The 20773-nt window shown below is 28.0% G+C and overlaps 5 protein-coding genes across 5 annotated transcripts; 3 read left to right on the top strand and 2 right to left on the bottom strand.

Annotated features, from left to right (window-relative positions):
* Positions 1 to 5708: 5708 nt before the first annotated feature.
* OCT59_025064 (uncharacterized protein) lies at positions 5709 to 6654 on the bottom strand (the record flags this gene model as incomplete). The annotated part of the gene is made up of 3 exons (XM_066135942.1): positions 5709 to 5837; positions 6072 to 6219; positions 6317 to 6654. 3 exons carry the CDS (start codon positions 6652 to 6654, stop codon positions 5709 to 5711), a joined length of 615 nt encoding a protein of 204 aa, XP_065991841.1.
* A 3383-nt stretch (positions 6655 to 10037) lies between these two features.
* On the bottom strand, positions 10038 to 10307 carry OCT59_025063 (uncharacterized protein; the record flags this gene model as incomplete). Its single annotated transcript, XM_066135937.1, has 1 exon — positions 10038 to 10307. One exon carries the CDS (start codon positions 10305 to 10307, stop codon positions 10038 to 10040), a length of 270 nt encoding a protein of 89 aa, XP_065991840.1.
* Positions 10308 to 18485: 8178 nt separating this feature from the next.
* On the top strand, positions 18486 to 19095 carry OCT59_025062 (uncharacterized protein; the record flags this gene model as incomplete). Its single annotated transcript, XM_066135932.1, has 3 exons — positions 18486 to 18552; positions 18618 to 18748; positions 18841 to 19095. 3 exons carry the CDS (start codon positions 18486 to 18488, stop codon positions 19093 to 19095), a joined length of 453 nt encoding a protein of 150 aa, XP_065991839.1.
* Positions 19096 to 19164: 69 nt separating this feature from the next.
* OCT59_025061 (uncharacterized protein) lies at positions 19165 to 19935 on the top strand (the record flags this gene model as incomplete). The annotated part of the gene is made up of 4 exons (XM_066135924.1): positions 19165 to 19169; positions 19248 to 19354; positions 19433 to 19438; positions 19544 to 19935. The coding sequence occupies 4 exons, from the start codon at positions 19165 to 19167 to the stop codon at positions 19933 to 19935; spliced, it is 510 nt and encodes a 169-aa protein (XP_065991838.1).
* Positions 19936 to 20179: 244 nt separating this feature from the next.
* OCT59_025060 (uncharacterized protein) lies at positions 20180 to 20620 on the top strand (the record flags this gene model as incomplete). The annotated part of the gene is made up of 1 exon (XM_025311048.2): positions 20180 to 20620. One exon carries the CDS (start codon positions 20180 to 20182, stop codon positions 20618 to 20620), a length of 441 nt encoding a protein of 146 aa, XP_025175613.2.
* Between the last annotated feature and the right edge of the window lie 153 nt (positions 20621 to 20773).

Here is a 20773-nt window from a genome sequence, read left to right as displayed (position 1 = left end):
TAACAAAAATAAATAAGACAATTTTAAAGTTCAGTTTAAAGTCATTCTTAAAAAAAAAAAGAGAACGTTAGAGACATTCCCAAATTAAAAAAAGATGAACAATAAAACAAAACACCCACCCATTTTACAATTCAAAGTCCTCCAGGCCAAAGTCCAAGCTGTTTCTAAAAAAAAAGAAAGGGAATGTTAGTAACATTTCCAAACCAAAAAAAGAAATAAAACTCCATGAAAAAGATCAAACCACCCACTTACCTATGTCAAAGTCCAGGTCAAAGTTCAAGGCCGTTCCTAAAAAAAAAAGAAAGAAAGGGACTTTAGTAACGTTCCCAATCAAAAAGAAAAAAGGAAATCCACAAAAAAAAATCAACCCACCCACTCACATTGCAATGTCAAAGTCCAGTTCGAAGTTCAAATCCATTCCTAAAAAAAAAAGAAAGAGAGGGACATTAGTAACGCTTCCAACCAAAAAAAAAAGGAAACCCCACAAAAAAAATCAACCCACCACTCACCTTGCAATGTCAAAATCCAGGTTGAAATCCAAGGCCATTCCTAAAAAAAAGAAAGAAAGAAAGTTAGTAATGTTCCTAAACCAGAAAAAGAAATGAAAAATCACAAAAAAAACTCTCCTTGCAATGTCAAAATTCAGGTTCAAGGCTGTTACTAAAAAAAAAGAAAGAGAGGGATGTTAGTAACATTCCCAAATAAAAAAAAGAAAGAGAGAACGTTAGTAACGTTCCCAAACAAAAAAAAGAAACAAAACCCCACGAAAAAAATTCTCAAAGTCCAGGTCCAAGGCTGTTCCTAATAAAAAGAAAGAGGTATGGTGATGGTTATTAATTCTGTACACATTGGTACAAAACCTCACCCTCTGATAAAGAGTGGAGCACCCTAAATATGTAGGTTTGCCCATATGCGTTAGGCCTATAGAGTAGAAATAAAATATAACTATTCTGCTTAAAAAAATAATCTAAACTATATAGGTGCAATGACTACACTAGTTTCCGTAATAAAGATAAAATTTCTGCTAAAATCTCCTTATTATCCTGTATAAACTGTAATAAAATGCCATAAATCATAAATACCATAATGCCATAATGCTGTAATAGAACCCGGATAATTATAATTGAGGTCATATCTTACTATATTTTAAACTTTATTTTTCTTTTAACATGTAATTTTATTAAGTTAATATTATTTTTTACCATAGAAAAAAATGTTTCTTTTGAAGAGAAGAATCTTTTGATACCAAAATCTTGTAAATCTACTGATTAGAATTTGAGATAAGTATCATTACACAGGCAAAAAAATATATGCTTTTTCACTATTGGTATACATAGAAATATACAAAAAAAATAAAAATTACTATTATTAAATATTACTTTTTAAGTAACAAAATTATAGATAATAGGAGGGCAATTATTATTACAAAGTTTTGTATCTATAGCTTTAAAAGTAAGTTCAGGATGACAAGGGTAAATTTTTAGCATAGAAGATATGACCTTAATTATAATTGTCCGGGGAACCAATGATGAGTGCACAAAAGAAGAAACCAACACATTGAAAAGAATCTACACAATTGTGAGTACTGTGGTAAGCAAATTTGTACAAATTTGTACAAAACCTTGCCCTCCGTTAAAGAGTGGAGCACCCTAGATGAAATTCCACCATGTAGGTTTGCTGATACGCACTGGGTAATAAAAAAAAAGGGAATCAACTGGGATAAACCCCTCTAAAGCTAGAGTAGAAGTAAAATAATAAAATAATTCTGCTTAAAAAAATAATCTAAACTATCAGGTACACTATGACCCTACACTAGTTTCCGTAATAAAGACAAAATTTCTGCTAAAACCTCCTTGTTATCTTTAATACCACTTCCACCATTCTTTGGGGATTTCTTTGCCTTCTTCTGAATGGTCAGGTTCTTCAATTCATTATTATTTTTAGAAGCTTTGGTCGAGGATTGTTGTTTATCCTCTGATTACTTACCATATCATTACCTGTTTTACCAGATTTCTTCTTGTTCAGGGTATTTTTAATCTTCGGTTTGATTTGTGCTTTCTTCTTCAAGTTAGGAATAGAGTGTCAACACCATTTCAACTTGTGAGGTAACTGGCAGTTTATCTAAGGCCTTGAGTGTAGTCTCCCAATTCTTAAAATATGCAACCAGTTTTCTCTTGCTTGAATTATTTTCATTAAAAATTCACATGGTTTACGGTCAGCCCACAAGGTAGCTATTGTCATATCCTCCAGAATGTCATGAATAATGGCTTGAAACTTTTCACATTGTTTTCTTTCTCGTAAAGTCCAACTTGCAGGGAACCATCTTACAGGTATACTTCATCCAATAGTTAGTGAATTGGGAAAGGGCAAATGAGGATAGTGCTATCTTGACTCTAAGAGTCTGATACTTGTTTTGTCGTTTAACGGAACACTTGATAGTATTACTCCAAAATTTTAACTCTGCTATAATTTTCTGCAGGTCCCAGATATACAGAATATCATAAACTATTATGTCTCAGATTCGCTCTTACTCATTTCTGATAGCTTCGTATCCTGTCAGTATTTGAGTATAGATGAATTCTTTTCCTTTTAGGAATTTTTGGCTAATGTTTTTGTACCAGGATTTGCTGTTGTTGATTGGTCCTTAACTTGTTTATCATCTGTAACTAAGGTTACTTGCCGAAACCTAGGGGTTTAGGCAAGATGGCGTTTCGCCGAAAAGCGAAATTCTGCCAAAACTATATTAAAGTTATATTAAAAAACTGGCGAAACTTTAGAGAAAGGCGAAACTGCTGAAACTTATTATAAATGCCGAAACTGCCGAAACTCTGCCGAAACTATAATAAATCTATAGTAAAATTTTGACAAAACTAATCGTAGGATTTTGAAGAGATTTAGACAAGCAACCTTATCTGTAACATGTGCCTTTTATTTATCTTTCTTTCAGAAAGTTTCGGGTGTCACAGTTTAATCGACAGGGGTCATTTCTACATCAGGCAGTATTGGAGGCGTTTCATCTACTGGATTTGGTGTTTGTAATCCTTTTTTGTAATCGATTATTCAATGTATTTCATTTTCATCAAGCCCATCTTCAGATGACTCATATATTCCATCATCTGTAACACTATCGTCTATTGCGATTTCACCCATGTCACCAAACATCATGTAGTACTTAGTCGCAAAAGTATTTTAAGACCTGGACGACACATATAGCACTATGGAAAATATTAGTGAGAGGGTGGTATGTTGTATATTTGTAACTTGAGCTTGTAAAGTGAAGTTCTCGGGGTTGGCAGCTTCGCCAAACTTCCTTATCAACAGCTGGCCTTTATCCACTGGCTGTGATGGATTTTTATTAAATAAGTCCTTTAGGAAACCGTCCTGTATAAAAGAACCTAAGAGTTCAGTTACGTTGTAATGGAATAGTTCATTATATCCAGAAACATATTCTAGAATTTGTTCAAACTGTTTTCTACTCTTGTATAGATTCATTTTTAATTATTTGTAATAAAATTTAATAAAGGGGTTATTTTTTAAAAAAATTATTATGCAGAAATTTTTGTAAAAATGTTTTTCAGGAAAGAGTTTTTTCCATACTCCCTTTTATATTATCTAAATAAATTTAAATAAATGAATATATTAAATAAAATAAAAACAATAAAATAATTAAGTTTACCTCGATATTTTGGATGAAAAAAAAAGTAATAAGATAACAAATTGTACCCAACATTTATTAAATTATTTAATAAATGAAATTATCGTGCTCCGCTGTATGATATTGATGATTTGTAATTTAATTGTTTTTTATGCGTAAGTTTAATAATTACAATAAACTATATTTAAGCTATAAACAATACATGTGTTATAATTATTAATTATGGCTATTAGGATTATTATTGAAAATAATAACAGAATTGATAAAAACTTTATCAGCTGTTAATTTCGAAACTAATTCTTCCAAATTTTGACTTTTATTTTCTTGAATTTCATTTAAATCTTTTAATGGCCTTCTTGTAACTTTAATATTACTGTTTGCCAAATTAATAACTTCACGATTATCTAGAAAAAGTTCAATTTTGTTAAATTGATTATCAAAAAATAGAATAAAATTTTAGAATATTACCATTAAGCAATGATTTTGCAACAACGAAATTGTCTGTTGATAAAGTTGATTGTTCCATTGATTCTTCTATAGAAGAAAATTAGAATGCAGGTCATTTATTAATGATTAAAAATTTCAAATTTTTACCTGATCGAATATTATTTTTATTAAAACCAAATGCTTCAACAAGGTTAAAAGCATTATTTCGTTGAATTTCAGTTTCTGGACGCTCATATCTAGCAAGCATTTGCTCAGACTTATGTCGTGTACTTGCCATACATTCAGAATTTGAAAATCCTCGTCGCTTTAATATTTGTACTAGCGTTTTCCGACCTGAATGGTTACTAATTTTGCGATCATCCACGTTAATTCCGGTTAAGGTAACAATTTTTTTCATAAAGGATTTAATTTCTTTTTCAGACACATGTTGCTTATGATACCATTGTCCATTAAATTCAACTGTATAATATGAAATAAAAAATAATAAAAATTTTGACATTAGATTTGTCAAAAAAAAAAAATTTTTAATATTTACCTTCACTAATATTGCATGGCTTTAAATAAAAATGTGGATCAGCTTGGGTTGGACGTTTGGTAAAATAATTTTCATACATTTCAATGATACTAGGTATTTCGGGAATGTATAACTTATCACCTTGAGATTCAATATTATTGGCACCGCGTTGATTAGTTTTTGATTTGTAAATGATAATATCAAATCCACCATATTTGTCTTTTCTTCGTATAAAATTTTGAAGCTGCAAATTGAAATGTTCTCCTCCTTTTAACCCTAAAAAAATAGCATTAAAAAAAAAGATCCTATATAATAAACTGGCAGGATCATTGCCAGACATTGCTGGATGATCAAGAATCTGAAGAAGATCATCTTCAGTAAATCCATCAGCACCGTTACGCTCCCCACGACCTTGACTCACAAGACTCTTAACTTTACCATTCAAAATCTGCCATAATTTGTAATATTGATCTTTATCCATAATGTTGATAGGTTTTGAAAGGACAGACTTATTATTCAAATGTCTATTTATTGCAAACATGCAACTATTAACTGAAGAAACATGATATTCAGAACCATCTTTTTTTCTCATTGCATGAACAAATCTACAAAGCTGATCCTCTAATTCTTCTTTTGTATCAACTTCCTCAATCAATCCTTGATAATTAACATCTGTTCTAAATTTTTCCAAAGCTCGTATCCAATTTGAAGTTGAATAATCAGTATTTTTACATCGGCTACTATCAATAAGATTGCGAAGCTCATCATCAGTAGGCTTTTTATAAGTAAAGTTCACCTTTAATTTCTTACAAGGTCGTTTATCTTTGTTATCTTGCATCTTTAAAATATTAATAGGAGAGAAATGAAATTGGATAAAGAAAAAAAATGATAAAAGCTTAATTTATGAGTTTAATTCGAGTTTAATAAAAGTTTAAATAAAACATCATAATATCACATGATAATATCATTATTGTGCTTGCGTTGATAAATATACAATTATTAACCAATGCTGCATTCTAATTGGACAGATTTGGCCACTACGTGGCCAAATCCTTACCAATCATCTGCTAGCATTAGTTAATAATTGTAATATTAATCGCTACAAGCACTATAATTTATAATTATTTTTCTATCTTTCAAATTGTTAAAATCTAAATCCAAATAATTTGAAATTTGCTTAATTGCAACTGCTATCTTAATTAATTCCATAAATATTGATGCCTTTTAAGAATTTAAATTATGATATAAATATTAATTATAGTTTTTATTTTAAATGTTTAATATTAACTTACATTTTTAAAATCTTATACAGTAGACCATTTTGTTTTTATAGATGTTCTTAAACCACCTTCTTTTAGAAAGTTATAATTGTTTGACATTTTTTAAATGTGTTTTTTGCAAAATCCAATTTGACAATATGATGTGCCATACAGCGTATTAATAAAATATAAATACCACAGCTGCAAATTTTTTTGGTCCAATTGTAGTCAAAATATTTTCAATTTCAGTAGCATTAAAAGATCCAGTATGAGAATCAACTGATATATCTTTTAAAGTATGAATATATTGCCTTTTACCTGGAGTAATTATTATAAAGCAGTTTCTTTATTCAAAATAGTTGTTGAAAGTAACAATCTTTTAAAAGGATTATAGGCAAAACAAAGACTCTAGACAAAATCTATAAAATAAGGATGATTAACAGTTGAGAATGGGATTCTATTAATGCTTGATTAATTCTATCCTTTTTATCTGCATCAATTTCAGCTGATGAATCTGTATCTAATTTTTGTTTTCTATTTGTAGATGTAGATCCAATTGCTAACATCTCCATATATTCTGATTTAATAGCTAGTGGCACTTCCTTACAATATAATGCTAAATGTGATTTTAAAATTTCTGGTCTTCTTCTAGACCATGTTTGTGTGCAGTAATGGCATTTAGCTGTATAATGACCACTACCCAATGGTTCTTTAATATAATGGTTCCAAATATGTGATTCTTTACAACCTCTTTTGACTTCTGAAACTGTTGAACTCATTTTTACAGCTACAGAGATTATGTAAAAAAAATAGGATTAATTCTTAAAAAAAAGATTATCAGAAATCAAAATCAAAAGTCATGTTACCTCTATTTATTGTAAAAATTTATGTAACATAAAAATATTTTATTTTCGAAAATTTTTTTACAAAATTAACAATTTACTGTTGATTAAAATAAAAAAAGTAAAATTTTTATTTATCAATAATCTATTATCACGAAGATAAAATATTACTTGTTGTCAATATTTGATAAATGATAGAAGTAAAATTAATTAATGACATTTCTTGAATATAAATATCAAATAACTTCCTCCTTCTTATAAACAAATGTAAAGAAAACCCTCCCACTTACTAAAAGTCCAGAAAATCTGTTAAAAACGTTCCTAAAAAAAAGAAAGGTAAAAAAAAATGAAGTTAATATCATTCCTTAAAAATAAATATTCACAAAAACCCTCTTCCACTTACCAGAAAGTCTAAAAAATCTGCCAGGACCGTTTCTAAAAAAAAAAGAAAGAAGTAACAAATTTAATATCATTTCTTAAAAATAAACATCTAAGAAAGCTCTCCCACTTACCAGAAAATCCAAAAAGTTCGCCAGAATCATTCCTAAAAAAGAAGAAAAAAGAAATGAAGTTACTATCATTTCTTAGAAATAAGTGTCAAAGAAAACCCTTCTCCCATTACCAAAAAGTCCAGGAAATCCACTGACCATTCCTAAAAAAGAAAGATGAAGTCAATGTTATTTCTTATTTCTTAATAATATATGTTAAGAAATTCCTTCCTATAATTACCAGAAAATTCTGAACCACTAGCCATCAGGATGGTTCTTAAAAAAAAAAATGATGTTACTGTCATTTCTTAAATACCAATGAAAACCTTTTTTTCACTTACCAAAAAGTTCTAGAGGTCCAAATAAATACTAAAGAAATCCTTTCCACCACTTACCAGAAATTTTCAGAAAGTCTGTCAGAAAAAAAAAATTTTTTATTATAAAAAAAAAAGTTACACAAGTAACACTTACAGATATAAATTTACGTTATAAATTATGGCGTTATGGTGCTACAACATTTACAATTTACAGCTTTTCATTATGTCATTATATCATGTGCCATAACCATAAAAATAATTCTGATAGCACCTATAGGTCATGGTTATTATTCTTAAAAGCTTTCATTGGGGATTGGGGATTGTTATTACTTACCGAGCTTTACCTGCTTTACCAGATTTCTTCTTGTCTGAGGTATTTTTAGCCTTTGGTTTCAAATGTGCTTTCTTCAAGTTAGGGATGTAGGGATGGAGTGTTGACACCATTTCAACTCCTTACCTGACAGCGAGGTAACTGGTGGCATATCTAAGGCCTTGAGTGTGGTCTCCTTCCTTTGCTTGTCTGAATTATTTTAAATGTGCTAGCACTGTTTACGGTTAGTCCACAAGGTAGCCATTGTCATTTCCTCTGGAATGTTGGCTTGGAACTTTTCATGTTGTTTTCTTTCTCTTAAGTCCAACTTGCGGGAAACCATCTCACAGGTATACCTCCCAGATCTCCCAAATCTGTCATCCAATATTTATTAAACTGGAAAAGGGCAAATGAGGATAGTGCTATCTTGACTCTAAAAGTCTGCTAAATACAGGATATCGTAAACTATAATGTCTCAGATTCGCTCCTGCTCCTCTCTGACAGCTTTGTATCCAGTCAGTATTTGAGTAGCCTCAGGTTCAGATGATTTCTTTTCCTTTTGAAAATTTTTGGCTAATGTTTTTGCGCCATTGTTGATTGGTGCTTGACTTGTTTATCATCTGTAACATGTGCCTTTTGTTTATCTTTCTTCTGGTATTACAGTTTGATCAACAGGAGTCATTTCCACATCAGGCAGTATTGGAGGCATTTCAAGTACTGAATTTGGTGTATATGATTCTAAATTGTCGATTAATCAATCTAATTCATCATCATCAAGCTCTTCTTAAGACCTGGACGAAACATATAATGCTATAGAAAATATCAGTGAGAGGGTGGTAAGTTGTATATTCATAGCTTGAGTGTAAAGTGAAGTTTGCAGGGTTGGCAGCATTGCCAAACTTATCTATCAGTAACTGGGCTTTATCCTTAGCTACCGATGGGTTTTTTTCAAATAAGTTCTTGAGGAAACTGTCCTCTATAAACGAACTTAAGTGTTGTATTATAGTTTGGTAAAAAATAAGGTTATATTCTGAAATGAACTCTGCATGTTGTGTTATTTATCACCAGTGTAAACTGTCATATAGGGGACCATACACTACACATCTCCTTGACCCTACACCACTCATCTCTATAGTACTCATTTTCCCAATGTCTATGTCCTAAAGACTTGTCAAGTAGTCTCTGTAACCCATTATTTTGATTTATTTGATCCACACCAATGGATTGCAATTCATTTTAAATGATTTCATCAAGGTTTCGAGTTGCTGCATCAAAGATATAATCTATATCTTGTGGAATTGGTATCCTATACTGATCAAAAAATAATTGTATTACAGCAAGACAATCAGATACAGTTTGCCAACAGGTTAGAATTTCATTGATAGGATTAAAAGGATCCATTCACTTGCTTTTTTTACATACAGATACTTCTTGAATGTGTTTTTTGAGTTTGTCTACTGTCTTCAAGTTGAATAATACGTTCATCCTAGATAACAAGTGCCTCTTTCTTTAACTCTAGATAAGTATAACATTTTTCAAGTTCAACTAAGGTGGACTGGCACTCTGCCTCAACTACCTCACATGAGACAAGATTTTTTTCAAAATAGGATGAGTTTGATGATGATGATGATTTGATAAGGATCAATAAAATTAGGATTACAAACACAAAATCTAGTAGATGATACGCCTCCAATACTGACTTATGTGAAAATGGCCTCTGCTGATCAAACTGTGATACCCGAAACATTTTGGAAGGATAAACAAAAATCAAAAGCACGTGTTACAGCTGATAAACAAGCAAAACCTAATGTGCCAAAAAGTCACAAAATGATAAGAAATCACCAGAACCTGAGATTACTCAAATACTGACAGGATACGAAGTTGTCAAAAAGGAGCAAGAGTGAATCTGAGACATTATAATCTATGATATCCCGTATACCTGAGACTTGCCAAAAATTTTAGCAGAGTTAAAACTATGGTAATACTATCAAGCTGTTGGTTAAACACCAGACATACATAACTAAAACTGTTATAGCCAGATTTTAAAATACCAATAATCATTGAAAATAGAATTACACTATAATGATGATAAAAATTCGCAAATAAAAATGTTGATTTGATTTGCCCTCTTGCATCAAGTTCACGTTCAAGAATTTCTGTTATTTGTTGATAAATATTTAGGAAATTTCCATACTGTCATATGTTTTAGTGATCTATGTGAACATGTGGTCTTTTTATAAATTGTACTTCTCCTCTTTTTTCTTGAGTTGCTGGACCTGAACCTGCTTTTCCTATTTCAACTCTTGGATGAGAAAATGAGGTCCTAGGGGGAGGCAAATTTTCCATATAGACAAACCATTCAGCATTAGTCTGTAGAGATTTACTTTTAACTCCAGGTCCTGCTAGCCAGTTTGCTAGTTTATCAATTGATATGGAAGTAGTTGCTGGTGTCTTAATTGCTGGTACTTTATGCATTTTTTCAACCTCTTTTTCCAGTTCAATTAAAGGTCTCACCGAATCAGGGTCATACTGAAGAAAATCATGGTACTTTAACTCACATTGCCTTTTACTACTAAGAAAACCAGGATCTTCTAATCCTAAATCTAGAAACCTTTTTCTTAGTTGTGCATCCCATTTATAAATATGCTCTTTTGGTTCAGCTTCAGATACAACTGTTTAAAAGTGTGTGGTCAAGGTTGTCACCATCGTCTCTCTAATATCCTTGCTGACTCTAGGTTGGTAAAGTTGATCCTAGTCCAGTTTTAGTCCTAAGACTTATATCCTACAAACTAAGTCCATATATGATTAGTCCAGGACTTGTGTCTGACCAAGTCCAGTTCTGAACTAGATCCTAAGACTCTCTTAAACCAGTTTAACGTATATCATTTATTATAAATTCTTCTTTTTTTTCTATCATTTTCCTTAAAATTAATATAAAAACATTATAAAAATAAAAAAAAAAACTCAAAAAACTCAAAAAAATATACTAAAAGTTTTATTTGTATAAATGATGATCAATTGATCATATGGTAGTATTACTTAACTTAATAGAAAATATGTAATTGCACCTTTTGCATACAGGTACTCCTGGGTGAGCTGGGCTTTTGCAATCTACATAATTCCATAGAGGTGAAGTTTTTTGAGAACTTCCTTCAGTACGTAATATGTTATCCAAAATGTCATTACTCTCCAAGTCAACAAAATCGAACGCATCATCTAAATTCATTGTGTAAGTTTGTACAATAAAAATTAAAATACCGTGTAATATATATACCAAATGTAAAAACCCTTTTTATTGGTTAAGACTCATTTAAGACTCGTTTAAGACTATCTCCTTATAAGTCCAAAAAATCGGACTTAAAGAGTTACATACTCAGTCCTAGGTCTGAGTCTTTAGGTCTGAAATAAGGACTTTATCAACCCTACTGGTGGTTCTACTGATGTTCTTATAAAAATGCTTAATGCGATTATCCATTAACATAAGTATGACTCTTCTGATGATCAGGAACTTTGGATTGTCTCTCAGGATATTTCTAAAGCATTTGATTCTATGGATCTTAATATGCTTAAATTAGCCCGCACTTTTGGTGCAATTTATTTTAAATCTTTTCATTAGGCAAAATAACAAGATTTTGACTTATCATGGTGATTCTTTTTTTTATCAAGTACATGTTGGTATTGATCAAGGAGTAATCATTTCACCTCTTCTTTAGGTTATCTATTTAGATCCTTTGCTTATGGTGTTGAATCAAGAAGCATGTGATCCTTTTGTGTTAAAATTTTTCTTTCATTTAAACAACATTCTTAAATAGAAGATTGCTTATCCATTACTGCTGAATTCTATACTTTGAATAATATTCTGCAAAATACATTCTTCTTTCCTCTTCTCAACCTTCTTCTCAACCTTCTTCTCCAATTACTTTCCATTTGGCTGGTATCTGACTGTTCGCTCACCCTCTCTGCCTTGGTCCTTGGAACTTCTTTCCATTTTCTTGGCATTTGGTTCTCTTTATCAGGATCCTAGAAAATACTTATATATGTAAGGTCCCAAAAATATTTTTTATTAGTGGCTCTAAGCATAGGTTTTTACTATGATCGCTAAGCATCATTGTTGATATATTTATTAATTAAATATATTTTATTAAATCCAATTTTAAATATGATCAATACATTGTGAAGCTAAACTAAACATAATATATAAGTAGATTAAAAATATTCAATTAATAAAGTTAATAAACAGTAAAAAAAAATTCAAAATTAATACTACATATGGGCTGATTTGTCTACCTTTAATTAAAATATTAATTTTATTACATTTTTATTATACAAAATACTATATAATATACAGTAAATTGGAAATGAGTATTAAAAAATTTTTATTTAATGTTATTATACTATAATTTGGTAAATATTTCTTTTAAGGGTTTAAAATTTGTGTGCACCTACGCATGTACGCACCCCATGGATATATTATATATAAAAGTCAAAAATGACATTCTAAACCCTTCATGGCTCATTAAGTAAAGTTGTAGAATGGGCAAAAATACGCATAGTAAATAAAATTTTAAGGCTCTATAATATGTGCGTAAGAGTTGCAGTATGAATATTTAAAAAAATCAGGATTTTACTAAAGTCACATGATAATTGATGATCGACAAATTTACTATATAAAAATTACCAAAAATGGAGGGATGCGCACATGCGCGGGTGCGCACAAATTTTATTTCCTTCTTTTAAATTAATATAATTCTTAACATTTACTATATACTGTATGTTAAAAATTTGTATTTCAACTTAAAACGTAAATATCTCCAGATCCAGTGATCCAATTGGCAAGCTCTTTTTTCGTTCATATAGACCAGATCAAAGGCTTTCCAAAGAGCCTAAATTTATAAAAAATGGATCAGTGAATCCCAAGATATTTGCATTTAAGTATGTTAAAAAGTTCGTACCTCAACTTTAAATGTAAATATCTCTGGATCTAATGATTCAATCGGCGAGCTCTTTTTTCGCCTATAAAATCCAGAACAAGGGCTTAAAACAAATCAGTGAATCTTGATATATTTGCGTTTAAAGATAGTAATATAAACTCCAACATAAAATAATTATTTTTATTGTTTGAAAATATTTATTATGATACCATCTTTTATATGATATTTTTATTATACTTTTATAAACATTTATAGCTACTAAAGCTATATAAATTTTTATTTTACTTTATATTTTATTAAAATATACTTACTTTTTAATAATATATGTTAAAAATTCCATATATATGAGAAATGGGTTTTTTATTTTAATAATTTAAGTTTAGCAAATGTAAATTTTTGTTCAACTTATTATTTAGTTAAGTGATCATCAATCAGATGATTTTTTGGTATTACAAAACAATTTTAAGTAACAAAAATTGTGAAAATCAATCAATAACTCTTTTTAATGCAGAGTAGACAAATCAGCCCATATGATTACAAAAAATGTAAATTTCTCTATAAATATTATACTTACACCTATAAAAATTAATATGTAGGTAATTTCGACCTTGCTGAACAATTTTCAAGGGGTATAATTACGCTCTGAAGTTGTAAACGGAGAAATAAAAAATTCAAAAGTTAGTACCGTTATGAAAAATGCACTTTTCTCCATAAGTATTATCAGTCACCGCACATGTAACATGTAGATCAATTTTATAATAATAAAATTGTGTGTAACTATAATTGAATTACATCATTTAACAATTAATCATCAATTAAAATATACAACATCATACCAAATAAAGTAATTTAACAGATTATCATGTGCTCTATCAGTTTCTTAAATTAGTTTTTCATTTTACTAATAATTTTTTTTTTCTTACATATACATGAAGTTTATTTTAAAAAACACACTTTTTTTAAGATCCCTTTAAAGGTAAGAAGAAAAATGTAGTTTTAACAACAGAAATATATGTAATTTTGCGAGAAAAGAATGTTTTTCTAAGCTTTAAATATTGGTTATTCAGACAGATTTTGCATAAACTTTAAAAAATCAAAATTTTATATTATTTCTTAAGTACATAAATTTTTTTAAAGTAGTAGTTTTAGCAATTTTGACATAAACATATCACCTTTATATATTTAGTAAAAATTGTTCAGCTATATTAAAACTACTTGCAACTCAATTTTCATTAAATTTCATTTAATAGTTTGTGTGTATTTTTATAACAATGCTAACTTTAAATTTGTTATTTTTTCTGTTTAGTAATTTCAGAGCGTATTTAGGCACTTTGTTCATAAGTAAATCGCCTTTGTTTATTAAGTGAATATTGTTCAGCGAGGTCGAAACTATTTGAATTTCAATTTATACGAAATGTTAGCCAATATTTATGAAGCTACTGATGTTATTCATAACACAATTAATTTCAATTTTTTGCAAACAATTAGTTACTTCAGAACGTAATTTAGACACTTTGATCATAAGATAATCACCTTCATATATTAAGTGATAATTGTTCATTGAGGTCGATTCCATATGTATTTCAATTTTCATAAGTTTTTAATTAGTACATATGGAAATATTAACGTTCATATTTTATCTATTCATTTAATACATTTAGAGCGTAATTTAGGTACTTTGGTTATAAGAGAATCGCCTTTGTGTATTAAGTGAGAATTGTTTAGTGAGGTCGAAACTAATTGTATATTGAATTTTGTTAATTTTCGTTTAATATTCGTGAAGCTATTGATGTTTTACATAATGGTATAGATTTTTGAAACTTTATTTTTTTTTATTTGTAATATAAAAAAAACATTAATTTCAAATGAAGATCCAACATGAAAACTCAGTTTGAGTAATGAATTTTTTTTAATAAATTTGTAGAAATGATCAATAAGTTTATTTTGCTTTTTAAATATAATGTTACATTTGACATGTATTTTTCTAAATTTAATTAAATTTAGGCCAGAATTAGGGATTCAGCCAGAATTAAGAAAATTTTGGCCGGAATTACAATTTAAAAATCATCAATTTTAACCAATTAAAATTAATTTAACCGATTTTAATATATATATATATACTATATATTCAATAAGTAAGCTATGCCACAATTTTTATTATATCGATTATAATAATAAAAATTAGGGTGTTACATGCGTACTGATTGTTATACTCGCATTTATGAAAATTAATAGATAAGTAGTTTTGACCTTGCTAAACAACTTTCAATTAATTTAGAAAGTCGATTTTATTTGACCGAAGTGGTATAATTATGCTCTGAAGTTGTAAACGAAAAAGTGAAAATTTAAAAGTTATTATTGTTATAAAAAATATGCTTTTCTATATAAATATCATATTTAGCCTTATGAAAATTAAAATACAAGTAGATTTAACTTGCTGAACAACCTTACTTAAGCATAATAGATAATTTGATATAACCAAAATGGTAAGTAGTGAAATTATATTTTAAAGTAAAACATATTTACAGTAATTTTATTTAACTTAAAAATAATACACTGAATTTATAAAATTAAAAAGATACTATTGAAAGATAATTAATAAAACATTGAAAAAAAAAATTTTTTGTTTATGTATTTATATAAAATTGTACAAAATTAACACTTACCGTTAGTGAAAATAAAATAAAAATTAATTATAAATTTAATATATAATATTTTAAAAAGTTCTATAAATATGAAAAATAAACAACTAAAAACTCTTAATATTTTAAAATAATACTAAAAATATGCAATTTAATTATCTTATATAGTATAAAATTTTCTCAAAATTAAGCATTATAAAATTCTTACATCATAAAATTTTTCTATATTGGCTAAGTACCTTGGTACCTTACATATATAAGCATTTTCTGGGGTTCTCATTATGTGCCGTTATTTCACTTGGATTTGATTTATGAGTATAAGCAAATCCCTATATATATACACAGTGAAATTCGATAAACCGGATCTTTAATAAACCAGATTTGGACTTAAACCAGACTTTTTTGCTGGAACCAAATCATGTATATTAAAATAGTTTTGATATACTGGAGTTTATTAGTAAAAGTTTGATATTTGATAAAATAGATCAATTTTTTAACCAGCTATAGTAAAAATGGTTTAATAAACTGGATCACGTGATCATTAACCAATAAAATTTAAGTAACGTGATGCGGTAAATCTTAATTTTGGCCAGAATTATAAAAATCTTAATTCCAGCCAAAGTTATATATTACTTATATATTCAATTAAAATATTTTATATTCATTTTCATGATTTCTATAACTTAAAACTAAGATAAAAAATTAAAATATAATGTATATTAATTTTATTAGCATGAATTTTTTAAAAAAATTTAGTATAATAGATTTTTAATATATTTGCTATACCGGATATCCTGATAAACTGAATATTTTTAGTGAAACTGATAGATCCGGATTATTGAATTTCACTGTTTATATATTAATAAAAAATTACCATTTATTTAAACACTTTAAATTTTGTAAATAACATTAATAATTTACAGAATAAGTTGTCCCAAAATCTATTAAAATTTTTTTTAAAAAAAAATCCAAAATAAATATCATTGTTATTACAAAAATTAATAATAAACAAAAAAAAAAACAAAAAAAAATCCTATAGTAACGACCACACGAATATTTTTGTCTAACATCATAAATCTGGTAAAATTCTTTTAAAAACAAAAATTTTTTTTGTATTTATATTTTACAACTAAAATATATTGAATCAAATTATTTATAAGTAAATATAACTTTAATAAGAAAAAATCATCAAACTTACTTTCATCATTTTTTCATGATTTAAAAACAAAGAATTTTGTTATCAAACCATATTGAGAAGGTTTACAAACAGAAATTAACTTATACTCCAGAATGTCATACAAAACAAACTGTGTCAATAAAAGACTTACATAGTTTTCAACGAACAATAATATTTTTTTTCATTTGATTTTACCATTTCTTGATTTATTTACTTTCTTAAACTTACTTTTTTTGATTCATTATACTTTCTCAACCTCTTCTTTAAACTTAATTTCAGATTGATAAAATCAAATTCTAAAGAATGATGCACTACTTGCGTAATTAAAGATCACGACAACTGATATATTCTTTTTTAATTTGATTTTACCATTTCTTGATTCATTTAATGTAATATTTTCTCACCTTTATTTTAATTTCCGCTTTGCAAAATAATTTTTATTTTGACAGAAATTTCTTGAATAAAAATAGTTTGTTGTTGCAAATGCATTTACAAAAAGTAATTCAGAACGGAAAATTAGATTGTATTCCAGAACATCACACTAATTGTGTCAATAAAGATTTCAGTGAACAATAATTTTTTTTTCATTTGATTTACTGTTTCTTAATTCATTTAATGTAATATTTTCACCTTTCTTAAACTTAAACTAATAAGAAAAAATGTACTAATTGTGTAACTTAAAAAGATTTACAAATTAATATACAAAAAAGTAAGTTACAAAGGAACTTTAAATTGTGTAATGAAAGATCATTTTCTCACCCTTATTTGTGTTTATTATTGTCAAAACACATAACAATAAATAAATGATCACTCAGATTTTGGTCTTTGTGGTCTTAACTCCCAAATTTTGTGGCGCAACAGCATTGATTAAAGGAACTACCCCAGTGGCACTGACAAAAATTTTGCGATCACATAACTGATTTTGTTGATCATTTCCAAAAATGGCAAGTAGATTTAACAAAAAAATAAAAAATAAGAATAAAACACAATATAAATACCACACATTTTTTAAACTTACATGGTATGTGTATTTTTGAACGCTCTACAAATTTACCTAGATGAGAAAAATACATTTTAAATATAAATTTTGACTTTTTATGTAAATAATTAATTTTACAAAAATCTGTATTCAAAACCTACCTTTATTGCCTAAGTAAACTTGCAGAGCAAGCAAATTTAGATATAGTGTATTAATTTTAAAATTAGAAAATGTCTGTAGTAAGTTTTATTCAAAAAAAAAATAATAATAATAATTTTTTCGTTAAATCTGCTTACCATTTTTGGAAATGATCGACAAATTTTGTCACGTGATCGCGAAATTTTTGTCGGTTGATTAAGCGCCGAAAAGGCGAAGAGTGGTAAATATTGGTCTTAATCCAATAATTCAGGAATAATTAGATTTTATGACTGAAACCTATATCTCGGTTATTTAGCTAATTTTGTCTCTGAAAAAACAGGACAGAGGACAATTCTTGTCATTTATCGGCATTATTTTTTCTATAATGATAATCTTTAATGCAAATTTTTATCAGATTGATAGAAAAAAACAAAGACTCTTTCATGCACGACAATGTCATAATAATTTTATTTTTAGTACAAGAATAAAAAAATAGTTCTCGTTCAGATGTTAAAAGCACTAAATAGTATTATAAAAAATGATTTCGTTATCTATATTAAGGGAAAAAAAAATGTCTCGATTTACATTTTGGGAAGAATAGCGACGTCGAAATGCTGAAATGCGTTACGCGAAAAAATTTTTTTTTTTTGATAAATACACCTTTTTTCTTCGCTTATTTTCTTACAATTGTTAAAGAAAAATATATTTTTTTTTCTTTTGATAAATAAACCTTTTTCTTTCGCTTTTTCTTCTTCACGTTTAATTTTGCTTTAACAATTAATTATCATGGCTACTGCTTCAATGAAATCATCATCACACTATGAAAATAAAAGTTACACGCAGCAGTATACGGGTATTTGTTTTTTTTTAATTGTAATTAAGTGTTGGAAGCGAACTAAAATCGTGATATTCTTTAAGGTTCTGGTTTCTCATCAAATGACGAAGATACGGCAAACTATCAACGGAATCATAAAAATCATAAACCAATAACTATGGAAAAAAAGACTAAATATACATTTAATGGTAATGGTATTCATAATAAAACAGAGGTAAAATCATTATCCTAATTCTATTATCCACTTTCTTGCCTTTCCAGAGTTGAATTTATATTGATTATTAAATTGAAAAATCTTTGTATTAGGAATATGACCCGAAACCACTTGATCTTTCTTTGAGCGATCTTTCAAATTTAGGAAATTTTGTTCAACGTATCAGAAAACATCGTATAAATCCACTTAATAGCTCTTTATCCCCCCAATTTGTGTTCATCACTAATAAAAGAAATGATTTTGGTATAAATAAAATGGAAAGATTTCAATCGTTTTTGGACTTGCGACATTATTTGCCAATCACTTTTGAACCTAGTGAAGACGACGAACAAAATCAACATTTATAGATGCTTTGGTTAGAACATTGATTGAAGTATATCCCAAATCATTGATTCAATTTCGATTTAAGAAATCTGATGACGTAAATATAAATTTATTTTTTGAGATTTTTTTTTTTATACAATTGAGGAATTGAGGTTTTAACATTTACGTTTGTTAGGCATTTAATGGATTGTATTTTACTGCTAATGTTGAAGTTAGCAAGAAGAATGTTACTTATCCGAAAAAGAAGCAAATTCATCGGTTTGGAAAGTAGCAACTACAAAGGTTTGTATATCAGATATACATTTTCATAAAAATTAATTATATTTATTCAATTACTGATTACTTAATATATCTATTTAGGACCTTGTATCATGGAATTCATATAAGGATGAATTTGCCAAAAGTGAAATATATTTTTCCTACAACGAAAATGAACATCAAAGTAAATCCCTTAATAGTGTTTTTGAATAGTTGAAACAAAAGACTTTAGTGAAACGTCGGAATACTCAAGTTCCGGTCATGATTTTAAATGGTCATCTAATACTGTTAAATATTTCAATTCTAAATTCGCCATAACGACTTGTACCAATGAAGATAAACAAATGGAAATTATTCATGTTATTAAGATTACAGTTCAAGTTTCTGCTGAAGATCGTGAAATGATAATTAGATGTCTTAAATTAAATGCTCTTGAAAGCGATGCTACCGAAATTTGCTTAAGTCAAGAAAGCGATGGTTCTTTATCTATACATAAAATAATCTCTGACCATCTCAAAATTGATTCTGATTCAATTGAAGATACCGTTAAAGGTCTCACCTTTTTTGTTGGTGGATTTGAAGAATTAAAGAATATCCATCATTAGTATGGCAAACCGTATTTGTTATGAAATATTTAGAAAAGGTTTTAGAAGAGCAAAAAATTGAGTGGGAAGATGCTTATGAAAAAGCAGATAGGTTATAAGTGAATTTCTCCAATATAATGACCGGTATAAGGGATTATTGCACGCTGCTAGTGAGGAATATTTGATTCAACAAGGTATAGTAGTTCATAATGAGCTAAGTAAAAAAATTACGGTAGATCATGATACAAATAAAACTATTTGTGGAATGTTTGGATCCACCGCTGATGATGAGTGTTTCAATGAAATAATCAATTCTCAAACAAATAATGGTAATTTCAAATGTCGTGAATTAATCTCTGGGCCATTCAAGATTAAACTCTCGGAAAAAAATATTGACTCTCTTAAAAATTATGCTGAGAAATTGTGTTTAAGACGCCTTGAAAACAGCGTTTGGATAACATCGCTGATTATTGTTTATTTCGAAATAGTTCTTGCTAAATATAAATCTGATTCTAAATGGTCTTCAGCCTATAATAGTGCAAAGAACTTGGTTCAACAAAGTGTACGTAATCATAAATATGAAAAAGAATTACATGATGCTTGCGAAAAATATCTACTCAGATTAGGTTATAATTATTTGACTAAAAAATTCATCTTATTGAAGAATTTGAAGAATAAAAAATATCATAGAGAAAATTTATTGTAAAAGAATATTAGAATATTGTTTATTTTAAATAAAGAACATTATATATTATATATTATTTATATATTTATTATTATAAATCCGTATTTTAAATTATTCCATGTCTACTAATGGTCGCTCTTATTGATATTGAAAATATCAAAGTTATAAAAAATA

Source organism: Rhizophagus irregularis, chromosome 5 (assembly GCF_026210795.1).
Source record: "Rhizophagus irregularis chromosome 5, complete sequence".
In the NCBI taxonomy this organism is placed as follows: Eukaryota; Fungi; Glomeromycota; class Glomeromycetes; order Glomerales; family Glomeraceae; genus Rhizophagus; species Rhizophagus irregularis.
The sequence above is the reverse complement of the archived record's forward strand: the minus strand, read 5'-3'. Positions and strand labels throughout refer to the sequence as shown.